This window comes from Mustela putorius, unplaced genomic scaffold, assembly GCF_011764305.1.
Source record: "Mustela putorius furo isolate JIRA1106 unplaced genomic scaffold, ASM1176430v1.1 tig00000596_pilon_pilon_pilon, whole genome shotgun sequence".
NCBI lineage: Eukaryota > Metazoa > Chordata > Mammalia > Carnivora > Mustelidae > Mustela > Mustela putorius.
The window spans coordinates 3505756-3521380 of NW_025421428.1; the positions used below are offsets into that span (position 1 = coordinate 3505756).

General features: G+C 38.4%; 1 protein-coding gene across 8 annotated transcripts in view; it reads left to right on the forward strand.

The window, feature by feature from the left end:
- CNTRL (centriolin) overlaps positions 1–15625 on the forward strand; it is a 90237-nt gene that overhangs the window by 38584 nt on the left and 36028 nt on the right. For 7 of the 8 annotated variants that reach the window (XM_045082332.1, XM_045082330.1, XM_045082331.1 and 4 more), the window contains 5 exons: positions 239–433; positions 4964–5117; positions 6829–7049; positions 10074–10250; positions 12559–12693. In XM_045082332.1, the coding sequence (XP_044938267.1) occupies positions 239–433; positions 4964–5117; positions 6829–7049; positions 10074–10250; positions 12559–12693 (882 nt within the window). Of the gene's footprint in view, positions 1–238; positions 434–2933; positions 3117–4963; positions 5118–6828; positions 7050–10073; positions 10251–12558; positions 12694–15625 lie in introns of those variants that run through there. The other variant, XM_013047363.2, reaches the window with a different exon arrangement.

A 15625-nucleotide genomic window follows, 5' to 3' on the forward strand; every position in this document is an offset into this window, starting at 1 on the left:
GAATGACAACTTCATTTTTACCTGTTCTTATGAAATACATAAATAAAGATTTTCTGCACGTAATAAGGATAAAAGTATAAGATATGAATGGAATGCCTAGAGGACTTCTACATTTTACTTTTATTAAAAAAACTGGCAGAGCACAGAATACCTTTTTAAATTTCAGAAGTTTTCTTTAAGGTTGTTAATCACTGTTGCTATCCTCTGTTAATTGTATGTTGGGGTATCGGGGGATTAGGTTTCAGAATCGGAGAAAGACCTTCTTCTCAAGCAGTTGAGTGGTAGAATACAGCTTCTCAATAAATTACGCCAAGAAGCTGTGGATCTAGAAACCCAGATGGAAAAGCAGAGGCAAGAAATTGCTGAAAAGCAGAATGAGATCAAGGACCTGCAAACAGCTATAGATAGCCTGGATTCCAGAGACCCAAAACATGTAAGTAAATTAAGAGATTTTGGCTTATTCTCTAGGGACTAGAATATCATTCCATCTAGAAATTATGTCTCCTCATTTTTAGCCTCAGAATTCTTTCTGAAAGTCTTTCAGTTTAATGCACAAATTTGAGTGATATGTTTATGTATGCATGTATGTCATATATATCTGTATGTGTGTTATATATCCATATGTCTATATATACATAACATATGTGCATTTATACTTATATATAGAAGTATATATATATCTCTGTGTTGAAAACAAAACCTAAGACTTGAAAGAGATAGCTTTCAGTAGAATGGTAGATGCATGGTACACTTATATTTTAAGTGGCTGAATATTATTATATTTGAAAGCAAGAGAAGCCTGCTCCATGGTGCTGTCCAAACCTCTTACCCTTTCTCTTTTATTGCTTTGTTTTCTTAAGAGCAAGGTGGTGATATGGGAGAGCTGAAAGGGATTTAAACTCCTTTCTCTCCTCTTTTTTAATCCTTTATGCAAATATTACATTAAACCTATTTGTTGTTTCATATTGTTTTGTTTTGTCCTTAATAAGGAAACACTTCTCTAGAGTGTGTCTTCCTAATATATGGGCAGAGGTGGTCCAGTGCCTGCCTGATGGAGTAGGTTCTTGTCTCTGTCTCTAAGAAGTCTTACTAATGGCTTACATTTTACCTAGTATTTGTAAAAATATTAGTAAAAATACTTCCTGCATATTTCACTGCTATACTTTGAATAATAAGGTTATTTTACAAAGAACTTTAAAATCTCTGATTTAAGAGAATTTAATGTGGTAAGGACAACACACTATCATTACTTTAAATAGTTGTCAAGTTATTTGATTATCCCTTTAAATATTTCAATAAAATATCATAGGTAAATTTTTTTTTTGCAGGTTAGCTAATTCTGACAAAAGGTAACCTTATCATTCACAGAAATACATTCTTTTCTAACAAAAGCTTAAGACTAAGTATTAAAATTGAAACTAAAAGAGGACTTGATCATTTTAAAGAATTTTGTTATATGAAAAATTAGATTTTAAGTAATGTCTAATATGGTCAGTAATATCTTGCTTTCTTGCATTAATTTGTTTGGAAGTCTGCCACACTATCTAAGGCTCCTAAGGACAGGAACTATATCCTACTATTTATCTGAATTCCCAGAGGCCAGCCCTGTGTCTAGTGAGTGTTTGCATCTGGGAAGGTAGGAAGGAACCCACCCTGTAGGCACTACCTGAAGCTCCTTTGCTGCTTCCTCCAGTTCTTACTAATGGCTTACATTTACATTGATCTATGAGTCTACTTAGAACCTAGATTGTATGTTTGCTTTTAAAAAGTGACTTTGACATTCTTGGCAGAAAGGGCATCTAATCATCCTGGATATCTATAAAGAATTACATACAGAAAGGAGTTAAATGAGAAACAGGAATGACATCCACATTTTGAATGTAGTCAGTTTCTGTTGGTGGGGATGAAACATACAAACCTGATTTGAGGTTGCTTTTTGGTATTGTTAAAATGACTAACTGTTTGTTTTTAAGGTTACAGCTTTAGTCAAAGCACCAGAGGGTGTCTCTTTAATTTGTTCACCCAGAGGGAGCATCTTTTTCTAGGTTGCACAAAGTTACCTTCTTGGCTGGTGTTAGGCTCCTGTTAGGCACCCCATTCGACAGAATGTGAACATTTTATTTTAGCAAAAGAGAAAATCAAGTGTGGGGTCCCTTCATATTTTTCTATGGATGGAGACAGACTTTTATTCAGTTAACTTTTATTATCTAATCAGATAAAGTGCCTCTCTGAATAGCAAATAGAATTTAAAAGTAAAGGCTTGAGAGATGAGAAAACATTATGTGACTCTGAGATAGGATAGAGAACAAACACATTAGGTGCCAATAAAGTGTTCCATGATGTTGGGGGTTTTGCATACACTGGTGAGGAACTTCATCACAGCATATGCAGCATTGGTGACTTTTTGTTGTTGTTGTTGTTTTTAATTTGCAGAAGGTGAAAATGTGATTTTAAAAGATTAAGTGATTTCCTAAATTCATCTTTTAGGAAAAGGCTGAGCCCATGCTGTGATACTGCAGCGACCCTTTCCCCACAAGGGAATTACAGGACTCCAGAGATTAATTATTTTTAAAATTAGCTCAGAGACAAACCAGTCAAGTTTTCAAAAAACAGAAGCATCTAACTAGGTTTCAAAAGGAAAAAGTACTATTTAAAAATCAAATCCCATTTTAGCTATAAAAAATGTACATAGCTAGAGGCACAAACACCACAGCAGCAAACAATAAAGGAAGATTTGTGTTGTTCTTCCCTACCTGGCAATGCCCTGTGGAAGCGAAAGGTAACTAACTGTTCTCTGTGTGCAATCAGCCTGTAGTAATCTGTTGCAAAGGTTGTGTGTGATTGGCCCTTGGGAGCTTCCTGTGTTGTGATTTAAAGCGTGGAGGGTGGGGCCTGCCTGCAGAGGCTGCTCGTGATTGGACAGGCTGGGCTGCCGCTCACTCTCCGCCTGGAATGTGGTTTGAAGCTCTGGGAAGTGAGGCTCGAAGGCGCTTACAAAAATGTGGCTGTCAGAGAGGGAAGTGCACGTGAATTTGAAAACAGCTTTAGAAAGCTCTCCGCCCACAGTTTCCCTGTTCTGAACGGCTCAGTTTTAACAGGACAAATTTTAAGTTAAGGTATGACGATTTTCTCTCTCTTTGTGCAAAAGACTTGAAAGGAGGAGGAGTCAGAGATGTAAGTTCCTGTTTCTATAACTCGTTTGTGAACTCCACGGTCATGAAAAATCGCAGAATGTACTTTTGATCCCATGTGCTTAATGCAGATCATTGGCATATTGAGCCTTTTTTGGGTCCTGCGTGTAAAGAGATTTCAGTGGAATTTTTAATGGTGAATTTTAAAGATTTAATGATGGAGATATGAAGGCAGTGTTGTTTTTTGTTTCTTTAAAATTCTTTCGTGAGCCATTAAAACCCTAAATTTACTTAGAATTTGAAGAGGTATCTGTAGTTACCTTCTCAGAAAGATTTCAGATGCGTATTCCGGGAAGGCAGGCAAAGAAGAGTTTTGAAAATCCCATCAAGTTTTACAATAGTGTAACAGAAACGTTCTGAGCAGCCTGCCATTCATTGTTCCTTGAAAATGAAGGGACTTTTCTTTCTTGTCTTTGGAGGCAGCAGAACATCTAAAAAATTCTTTTATAATCAAATGAGTACTAGACTTGAGAGCTTGGAGTTGGTTCTGACTGTGATGGAGTTGTTTCTCCTGATAACTTTCTCTTGTTCTATTGTTCTGTTCCTCTGATCCTGTAGGGGCAAACCTGAGGCATGAGGGTGTGAGTGTGAGGGAACTGTTTTGTCTCCACAGGAACAGTTGCCTCAGAGCAGACCTGGGCAGGTCACTGGTAGATCTGAGAATCAGTTTTTTCACATGTAAAAGGAAGGGTTAAACTAGACCATTTGGTTCTCAGGTTTTTTCCCCTGAGCACACCTGGAAATATAATCTAGTCTTTTCAGTTTACTCTAGCTCCTGAATGCATGACTGTCATGGTGCGAATAGTTGTGTGAGTACAAGAAAGCTCTGTTTTCTACCGGGGGTATATGTTGAAATAGAGGAGTGTGCCTCTGGAGGCCCTTCATCTTGAGACTCTCTGGGCTGAATGGTCTTGGAGGTTTCTCTCAGCCCCTTGTTTATCAAACTGAAAAATAAAGCATTTCTTTGTATAAGGAATTGAGAATAAACCTCAATCCCAAGTAAGTATTTCTTCCATGTCTCTATTTTTCCTTAAGAAACCATTTTTTAAAGTACATTTAATGTGCTTTTTTGATTAAAAAGATATGACTATTATAAAATTTTTAATATTTTAAAACATACTCCTAAAAAAGAAAAAACAAAACTCCTGTTATTCCTCCCCCTAGATATCATTCTTTTAAAAAAAATGTTTTTAAAGATTTTATTTATTTATTTGACAGAGGAAGCGCAAGTGGGGAAGCATCAGGCAAGGAGAGAGGGAGAAGTAGGCTCCAGCCCAGGACCCTGGGATCATGACCTGAGCTAAAGGCAGACGCTTAACTGACTGAGCCACCCAAGCATTCCCCATATATATTCTTGTTAACATTTTGGAATATAGTAATTTTCTATGGATATATGTGTATATATAATTAACTTTTTTGAAACCGCATTAAAAGATGCGTGCAGGGACGCCTGGGTGGCTCAGTTGGTTAAAAGATGCGTGCAGTTCCAGGAATATTGAACTTGGCTACAATTACCTAGTAGGTATGCCCTTGGAAAACTCGTTTAAATTTAACCTTCTTGATTTTCAGTTGTCATATCTGTGTAATGGAGATGATTTCCAGATCAAGTTATCCTGAGGTTTAAATGAAAACTGTGTGAAGACAACAGAGGGCCTGGCACAGACTCAAATTGTTACATTTTATTTTCCATTCTTCCTTTAGAAATGTTAAGCATTATTATTTTTAAAAGAATTTAAGGGACTCAGGATTTTGCTGATTTCTTTTCAATTCAGTGCCATATGAAGGCTCAGAAAAGAGGTAAAGAACAACAACTTGACATTATGAGTAAGCAGTACAAACAACTTGAAAGCCGTTTGGATGAGATACTTTCCAGAATTGCCAAAGAAACTGAAGAGATTAAGGACCTTGAACAACAGCTTACGGAAGGTGAGAATTGAAGTATAATTTATAGAAGTCAGTATTTAATTTAAAACTTTAAGATGCTTCAGTATTAACAAAAGATAGATGACACTGTGGCAGGCATTAATCCAGATGTGAGCTGAATATGCTTCAGCTGTTCATACCAGTGTTTGATAGGGAAATATTTACAGAGTACCCAAAAATGTTTACTATAAGTAAAACATCTTTTCGGTTTCAGTTCTGTTGCATCTATTTCCTAGTGAGTCAGGTCATTGCATTCAGTAGGCAAGAAGTCAGTACAAGATCACGATAAGCTCTGGCATGTCATTGTCTTTGTCCAAAGCCTATAATCCTTTCAGGAACAAAGAGCCTGTTGACACCAGGGCATTCAGTGCCTAGTTCTAAGGAGAGTGTGGAAGGAATTTTAGGATCTACATTTGCAATGCAGATTTAGATTGTGACATTGCCATATCCATGAAGGAGGAAGATAATACAGGTTGTAGTAGTGAGGGCCCAGGATGGGGTAAAAAGAGCCCAGTTCCCATTTTGCCATTATCAGGTGTGGGACCTGGGACAAGTTATTTCTGTCTTGATCACTGTTGGGAAGATTAAATGAGGTCGTGTTCATAAAGTACCTGGCACACAGTAGGTTCCCAATACATGGTTCCCAATATGTGGTTTGCGGTTTTTTTTAAGTCTCCAAGTTACATGTTTATGCTGCCCATCTTGGATTAGTCTTGTATGTTGAGTGGTTTTGTTTTGTGTATCTAGCAGCAAGCACTCACAGTTTTGTTGAACGTTTTTCATTGTTTACTTGGGAAATTTTATTTAATATTTTTAACTTTTTTGACCGAGAGAGATAGGGAGAGAGAGATAGGGAGAGAGGGAACACAAGCAGAAGGAGTGGCAGAGGGAGAAGCAGACTCCCCGCTGAGCAGGGAACCTGATGCAGGGTTTGATCAGGACCCTGGGATCATGATCTGAGCTGAAGGCAGGCGCTTAATGACAGAACCATCAGGCACCCCAGGAAAAGTTTATTCTCATTATTTTTCTTTTTTTTTTAAATTGAATTATTGGGAACCTTTTTTGTTTTTTGTTTTAAGACTTTATTTATTTATTTAACAGAGAGCGAGCGAGCAAGAGAGAGAGAGGGAGAGATCACAAGTAGGCAGAGAGGCAGACAGAGAGAGAGGGGGAAGCAGGCTCCCCACTGAGCAGAGAGCCCGATGTGGGGTTTGATTCCAGGACCCTGAGATCATGACATGAGCCAAAGGCAGAGGCTTAACCCACTGAGCCAGCAAGGCACCCCTTCATTATTTTATTTTAAACTTCTTACAGCCTGAATTGAGCATTTTGTAAGCAATGCCCATTGACTATCTTGCTTTTATTCTATAACTAGTTAATACTCCTGCACTTTGGATAATAGAGGGAAAATGATCATTTTATCTTGAAAAAGAAAAACAAGTGGGGTGCCTGGGTGGCTCAGTGGGTTAAAGCCTCTGCCTTCGGCCCAGGTCATGATCTCAGGGTCCTGGGATCGAGCCCCGCATCGGGCTCAATCTTTAAAAAAAAAAAAAAAGAAAGAAAGAAAAAGAAAAACAAGATGGTGCAAAATCATTGAAAGCTTAGAATTTCTTTCTTAGCCAGTAACAACTAAGGAGACGAAGTGCAGTAATTCTGTATCTTGAAAGGATTTTCTTATGTACATTATCACCTTGCTTTTTTCCATTTTGTGTAGGACAAATAGCAGCAAACGAAGCCCTGAAGAAGGATTTAGAAAGTGTCATCAGTGGGTTGCAAGAATACCTGGAGACTGTCAAAGGCCAGGCCGCTCAGGCCCAGAACGAGTGCAGAAAGCTACAGGATGAGAAGGAGACATTGCTGCAGAGACTGAGTGAGGTCGAGCAGGAGAGGGACCAACTGGAAATAGTGGCCATAGATGCAGAAAATATGAGGAAGGTATGATTTGTTTCTTCTTGCCTGTTTCCTCAGCCTTAGAAGTAGGTGATTGGAAGTTAGCAACTGTGTAATTTGAAGTGACAAAAAGTATTAATGACTATTTAATGGGGTTTATCCCTTTAGTGACACACTTGGAATCATTATTTTCCTTTACTAAGAAAGAGAAGATTATTCCAGCTGAGTCGCTCCCCCTGAAACGTGTTGTTATCAAAGAACTATAACAAATAGGAAATTATAGCTATTACAGTTGCTATATCAAATGTTCATATTAAGCACAACATAATTTTCTGATTCTTATTGTTATTCATAATTTTAACTTTATTTTACAAAACAAGACACAGTGTTCTAAACTCTATCCTTCCGTACCTGGTTTATTGCCACTCATTTAGAGATCTCACATGATCTGTTTCAGTTGTGTAACACACTGTTATCATGCATGAGAACCCAGATTCCCAGATTTCATCCCTAGTAGGACTTGCTCTGGAAGTTTGAATTCATATATTTAATACTACAAAAATTCTCAGGCAGATAAAAGTGTCAAAAATTATATTTAACACCATGTACTCTAAACTCAGCTTAAGAAATAAAACATTGCAGATATGAAACCTTCTGCATACCTCCATACAGAGGTAACAAAATCTTGAATATACTTATTTCCCTGCATCTCTTTTATTATATATGTAGCCATCCATAAGCAATATGTGGCATTGTTTTGCATAATTTTAAGATTTATATAAAAGATATTCTTTATATATATATATATATATATATAATATATATTTATATGATATTCTTTGGCCACTTTTTTCCTTCCTTCCTGTTTATGTTTTGGGGAATTATACACATTGATGCATGTAGCTCTAGTTTGTGTGTATTTTTATTTGTGTATATAGCATTCCATTATAGGTACTACCACAAATTTATTGCTTATTCATTCTCCTCTTGGAGAATATTTAGGTGGTTTCTGGTCTTTGCTATTATAATGTTGAATGTAACATCCTTGCACACATCTTGAGCGTAGGGGACTATGTTCAAGATTGGAGCATAAGTCAGAGGGTATGTGCCCTCCTCAATTTCACTAGACGTTGTCAAATAATCCATTCATAGGGATTCAGTCAGTTTCTACTCCAGCAATGCCAGCGCTACCCCTATATCACATCCTTGCCAACGCCTTAGTGTTATCTGACTTTTATTTGTTAAGCTTTTATTTTGAAATAACTTTAAATTTTAGGAGAATTAGAAGAATAAGAAAGATAACACTGTACCATGCATTCAGAGTCATCAATTAATATTTTTGCTACACTTATTTTCTCTTTCATATATAATTTTTACATGTTTTTATATACAAATTTTTCTCACCATTTGAGAATTAGTTGTGGATATCACCCTCCTTAGCTTCAAAATATTTCATCATGTGTTTCCTAGGAACAGGGACATTTTCTAACATAGAGTATCTAACACAGAATAATTATCACATTCAGGAAATTTAACTTTTTGTCAGTCTTAGTGTTTGCTAGTCTGCTGAGTTTGAAATGGTATCTTTTTGATGAAAATTTTACATTTATAAGAATTTTTAAGGAATTTAAAAGAATTTATAAGAATTTAAATTTATAAGAATTTAAAAGAATAGTTCAGTGAATATCTGTGTGTTCTTCTAGATTCAAAAAATATTTTGCTGGGTTTTTTTTTTTTTTGCCCTTGAGTTATTTGAAAATTGCAAATATCAAGACATCATCTCTCAAAAATTAGGACATTTTCCTACATCACTAAAGTGCCATTTTTATACATAGAAAAAATAATAATTCCCTAATGTCATCTAATATCTGAACTGTATTCAAGTTTTCCCAGTTGTGCCAAGAATGTCTTTGGTAGCTGTGCATGCAGATGTGTGTGTAGAAGCCAGGCTAGTGGTCCTGTAGAGTGTCCCACATGCTGAATTGGTCTGTTGTTTTCTATGGTTTAACTTGTTCCTCTGTGCTCCATGTAAACTCATATCTTGTTATAACTGGATTTTCCTTTGATTTCTGAAAGATTGGGCACCTTCCCTTTGTTTATTTGCTATTCAGACTTCCTCTTCAGTGAATTCCCTTTCATACTTTGTGCCCATTTTTCTATTGGATTGTCTTTTTCTTAATGACTTGCAGGAATTCTTTATATACTCTGGACTTTTGTTGGTTATAAGTAGAATTTGCATTTTGTACAAGCAACCCAAATAATTGAGAAGCCAAATGGTTTTTGGACCACCCCTGAGAAATCCTATAGAAGTTCCCATCACAAGATCCTCCTCTTTAAGTTAGGATAGTTTGATCTAGTTCTTCAAGATCCCAAATAAATAGATAAAAGCTGAGATAATTAAAAAAAAAACAAAACAGATAGACTAAAATGAATTAGAACTACAGTACACTAATCAATATGTACTTATATTCTTGTCAGCACTCATTCAAGTTACTCTATCATCCTTAATTAGATTAGAGAGTGCTAATCCCATTTTGTTCTTCTAATAAATGAACATGCTGTGGTTTAATTGAAAGGGTGTGGTTTTTTGCAGTCAGACATCTGGGTTCATAGCCTATCTTTTCTTAGCTACACTGCCGTGTGCAATTTACTTAGATATTTATTCTCTAGTTCCTCTTCTGTAAAATGGAGATACGACTGTGCCTTACACAGTTGCTGTGAAGATACGATGAAAGAGTAAAAGTGAAAACTTTTGTTCCAGGGTCTGATGGAAAATAGGCCTTACATTTTATCCCAATGTATTCAGTCACATTGAAAGTGTCACACAGCTGATTACTTTGGAAAACATGTTGGTGGCCTACTGCTTTTTCTGATTACATTTAGTCAGGATTTTGTTTTCCAACCTGGATATGCACAGCCTGCAGTTTCATTGTATTGCTAATGAAAACTATGTGGGCCAGGCCAGCATTGGCTGGCCAATTTGTTTCACGGTGTTCCAGTTACTTATAATGACTTGCAGGTGCTTATGCAGCACAGGGAGGGTTCCATAAATGTACTGAATCCTTACAGGAGCTCGCAGAACTAGAAAGTGCCCTCCAGGAGCAGCATGAGGTGAATGTGACCCTGCAGCAGGCCCAGGGAGATCTCAGTGCCTATGAGGCTGAACTAGAGGCTCAGCTGAAAATACGGGATGCTGAAGCCAGCCGGCTCAAGGAGGAGTTGGAAGAACTTAAAAGGTTCAGCCAGGTAAGTAGGGGCATAAAGCTATCTAGAATGCAGTTAACGTATCAGCCTTTCTTTAATGTAAGAGGAAACATTTTTTAACATAATGTGTGCGGAATGATGGGAAGAGTACATTTTTGGAGTCAGATGTTCTGAGTTCAGACAGTACCCCTGTGTACCCGTGTGTCCCTGCGTGAGCATGCAAATCCCTTCCCAGCTCTTGAGCCTCTGAAAAATGCCTCCTTGTCTATAAAATGGATCCTTGTGAGGATAAGGGAAATATTGGGCTCGAAAGCACCTCTAGCAGTTGGTATTCAATAAATTCTAGAGAGACCTCTTAAAAGAGAGACCTCTTTTAAAAGAGAGACCTCTTAAAAGAGAGACCTCTTTTAAGTTAGTGTTATATTTCATTTTGCTACTTTCTGTTTTGGTTGGATGAAGTATCCACTTGTTTAAATTGTACCGGCAAATCAGGAATAATTATTCATTCAGTGACCACTTACTGACTGGCCAGTGACGGCAGGTCCTGTGGATGCTGCAGTGAACAGCACAGATGTGGTCACTGTCCTTGGGGAGCTGACAGTCCAGTAGTGAAACAGCTGTGGGAGAAAGAATGGGATCGCATTCTGTCGCAGGGGAGGGGTGGTTAGGGAAGACTGCCTTAGCAGAAGCTCTCACAGCCGAGACTCAAAGGATGAGTTGGACTTCAGATGAGTTGGACTTCGCTGCGCAGAGGGAGGGGGCGTGAAAAGGGTAGGGGTAAGGAATGGGTGTTCTAGGTTGACGAAAGAAGGGGCATAGCGCATCTGAAGTGTGGAAAGTGTGCCTCTTGGATGCCAGTAGCAAGAAGGGTAGGGAAGAGAGAGAGAGAGAGGCAGATGGAAGCCAGTTATGGCATATTCTTTATCAAATTAATAATGTTAATTTTGTTTAGCTCTTGTTCACACAGTCTGCATCTTTCTCCAGGAAGCCCACTGTGACCCACCTCTAGTGCCTGCTGGAAATCTGGGTTCAGGATCTTACTTTAGTATTCTTGTAGCCTGTGCTCAAAGCATTTTAGATTTTTAAATCTAAAAATTTAAGATAAGCTTAGATTGCCCATCTCTCCCACTAGGCTCAGGGCACAGTGACTACCCAGACTGTGTATGCCTGTTTCTGTTCTCTCAGGGCCTGGCACAAAAAGGGGTCAACGTGCACTTATTGGATGAAAGTGAAATAAAATAAGATCGTTTGAATCCCAGGAATGTATGTAAAATAGCATTCATGTGATTAGAAAGGAAATAAAAATAGGTCATGCTTATTATAGTAATTATGTTAATTTGTATCCCTTATGAGATATCAAATGACCATCTGACAATTGTCAGGATTATATTTCTCAAGAGTATCAAGTTTTATAAAACTAGAGTTGACAAGATCAGAGTACCAAAAAAAAAAAAAAAAAGGGAAGTTGGGGGGAAATGAAGTAACAGGAAATACAGATTTCTAAATAATAATAAATTTTCTAGATGGCATCTCATGTCAAATAAATTCTTTTCTTTTTTTTTTAAATTCTCTTAAGTTTTCAAGCCAGCCTTTATTAGCTTGACTTCTGGTGTCCTTTGTATTTCTATTGTCCTTTTTTTTCTCATAAGTCATGACAAAAATATTATAATAGCCTAGCCTTTTTACAGATTTACTTGGTATTAAGAGGGATATTCCCCTTCTTGGTAGGAACACTACCAGACCTGGTCTTCAAGACATATATTGAGAGTTACGGAGCATAACAGATATCTCTCTGATCTGCAGATCTCTGATTGGTTTACTTTAGCTGTATGAAATCACTTGGGAAACTTACTATTGTTTTTTGGAGGGGGAAGCTTATTAAATGCAGATCCCTGCTCCCTCCCCCCAAGCTTCTGGTCCATTGAGACTGAGATGTCATCTGGGCATCTGCATGACTAACAAGCACACCAGGTGATTTTGATACAGGTATGTGAGGACCACAGTTTGAGAAATAATGTTCTAAGGGAAGGAAGAGCAGTAACTATTGAATCACTCACAGAACTTCTAAATACAGTAGGTACTTGGGCCCACCCCTGAGATTCTATTTGGTATATCTGAGCTGAGCCGATTCTGATGTCTACTCTTTCTTATTAATGGCTGAGGAAGGCATGTGGAAAAGATTTAACCTGGGCTTTGAAATTTGAACATATAAACATAAAACCGCATTATTATAAAACCATAGCTATCAAGGGATTGTGTGTGTATATAAATATATTTATGCCTTTATAGATTAAAATGTTATGTTTTGTGTTTATGTTTGTTTTCATATTGTTGCTTCCCATGGCGATAGTTAGAACAATCGGCCCTTCAAGAGGAACTTGAGAAGGAAAAGCAAGCCCTCAAGAATGCAGTCAGAAAAGCCCAGCTCTCAGAAGGAAAGGACCAAGAAAATAGTGAGCTCCGCACACAACTCAAACAGCTGCAGGTAGAGACATGTCTGTTCAGGATATATTCTTACGTAGGACACCCTCAGACACTTAACCTGCTCCAACCTATAGTGAGCAACTTGAATTATTAGAAAAGAAAGATTCTGGGTGAGACGGTACTGTGTCCCTTGTGAGCCCATCGCTGTAAGATTATTGACACACATGTCCTTCGGCTTGTTTTGGGGGTGTGAAGAGATGGAGCCAGTCGGGTGTACACAGTGAGGACTGTGCAAACTCACAGGAGAAAGCATTACCTGACATTTCTCTGAGAAGCAGATTTGTCACCAGGCTGAGCTCAAAGGATCAGATTGATGCATTCTTCTTCTGCTGAAATAGCTTTGTAATTATCCAGGAATTTAACTAAAGTGGGTTGCAGAACTTCTTAACTGTAAACAGTTTTCATAATCCTCTCCTCAGAAAGGATGCTATTAAAAAGGCAGTCATGGGACGCCTGAGGGGCTAAGTTGGTTGAGCGTCCAGCTCTTGGTTTCGGCTCAGGTCATGATCCCAGGGTCATGGGATTGAGCCCTGGGGGTATGGGATCAAGCCCTGGGTCCTGTCAGGCTCCCCGCTTAGTGGGAAGTCTGCTTCCCCCTCCCCTGCTTGTGTGTGCCCAGGCACGTGCATTCTGTGCCTTTCTCTTTCTCTTTCTCTCTAAAATGAAATGAGTCTTTCTAAAATAAAATGCAGTCACTTTACATCTATGGGAGTTTGCTTTGGCCGAGTATTTTTACTGACAGTGTCACAGTAATCTGCCTAACAAACTGCCAGAGAAGCAGGTGGACAGGATTTTCCAGATAATTAAACTCTCAGAGGGCACAGATGTCTGGGCAAACAAGTACCTGGATCAGCACTCAGGTCTCGGTCTGTGAGGCCAAGGGCCACTTGGCTGACTGCGGTGGCATGTGTCATACTTCATCAGAAATAAAGGGGCAGAGTGGCTATGGTTTTAGGGAAGGTTTCCATGCAGGGCTGGTTTGTGATAAATAAAGACTAATAAGCTCATCCAAATTCTCTCCTTTCAATACCTCGAATATTTTTTTTTCAAAGTTTAAGGAAATGTAATAACCTAGAATTTAATTTTTAATGCTATCAGCTGAATATTTGAAGTGAATATCATAAAGTGTGTGTAGATTTTCCATTCTTATTTGACTTGTGTGTCAGGTGTTCAGTAGAACACTATGGAAATTTTCAAATCATCACAAAAACAGAATAGTCTTATGTCCTTTTGTTTTCTCTGCTTGACCAGTCATCATGCTGCCATTCTTGGTTCAGTCAGTCCACTTGTTTTTTTTCTGCTGGAATACCTCAAAAGAAAATCTCATACATCATACCCACCCATAAATACTTTAGTATACATCTCTTAAGGAAGGGACTAAAATGTCTTCTGGAGACTTCTCCTCCAAGTTAGGAACTGAAATCAGCTTTCCAGAACACTTAGCCCATGCTGTGAGATTACCTTATTTGGAACTAGGTCCTTAGCCGGCTAACCTCCTGATACAGAGTTCAGGTTAAACTCACTCTGCATTTATCTTTGTCAGAAAATCATTTAGCTGCAATGAACCAAAACGTACTGACACGAGCTCCAGAAAGGAGACAGAGCTGCTCTGTCTTTCAGGAGCTACGTGGCTCTCTCATTTCTCTGCTTTATCTCTGTGGGCATTGAATGTGCCCGGTGGACTCCAGCCCTGAGCTGACTTATCTTTACAAGGCCTGCTCTCATGGACTTGATGTCCTGGATCCTGGATCTAGGTCCAATTTTTGGAGAGCGTGAGAACTTGTTTTCTGACTAGTCAGCGGATTGTCTGGCCTTGGGTCAGATCACCTGTGGCCAAGATTAGACAGCGGTACAAATCTGGGCCCCTCAGGACAGTGGGCAGGACAGTTTACAGATAACAGGCTCCTCATGGGAGAGGTAGTTAACCTGCTCATTGCAATTCTGAATTCTCCACCATAGTTAAGAGAAATTCACTAGTTTGAAGTAAATTAATCACTCAGATAGAGTGTAGGTATTCTGGAGAATACAGTCAGCACCTTAGGGTGCAGAACTATTTTACTTTACAATTTTAGGTGATTTTTAACCATTTCTTTTTACTTGAAAGAGGTGTTGTGTGAATTTAATTCTTGGGATATTTGTGTTTGTTAATAATAAAAATATGCTGGCATGTAACAAATATTCCCACAGAGAATTATAAGCTATTAGAGAAGTTTCAGTATTAGATGTTTCATTTTTAGTTGCTTGGCAGACAGAGTCTCATGGCAAAGTGGTTTTTTTTTTTTTAAACTTTGAATTACAGGCATTTCAAAGACCTACAAAAGTAGAATACGAAAATGTATCCTCATGCACGTATTACCTATCTTCAACAGTTATCAGTGCACGGACAGCCCTATCTCCTCTGTAATGCTGGCCATAACACTTGCCTCACACCTGTTCACACACTGAATTATTGTGAAATAAATCTCTGAAAATCTTGGGGAGCCTGAGTGGCTCAGGTCATAATCCTGGGGTCCTGGAATTGAGCTCTGCATTGTATTGGTCTCCCTGCCCAGTGGGGAGTCTGCTTCTCCCTCTCCCTCTGCTCCTACCCCAACTCATGCTCTCTCTCTCTCTCATAATAAATGAAATTTGAAAATCTTATTTTATCTGTAAATACTATACAGAGGCTTTTTAAGAAAGCATGAACTGACACCACGTTATATCTTGAAATTATAGTAATTCCCTAATATCAAATGCATTATCCTATGCAGATTTTCAGATTATCTCACACAGTTTGGTTTTTTAAGATTTTATTTATTTATTTGTCAGAGAGAGAGAGAGAGAGAGAGAGCACAGGCAGACAGAATGGCAGGCAGAAGCAGAGGGAGAAGCAGGCTCCCTGCCGAGCAAGGAACCCAATGTGGGACTCGATCCCAGGACACTGGGATCATGAC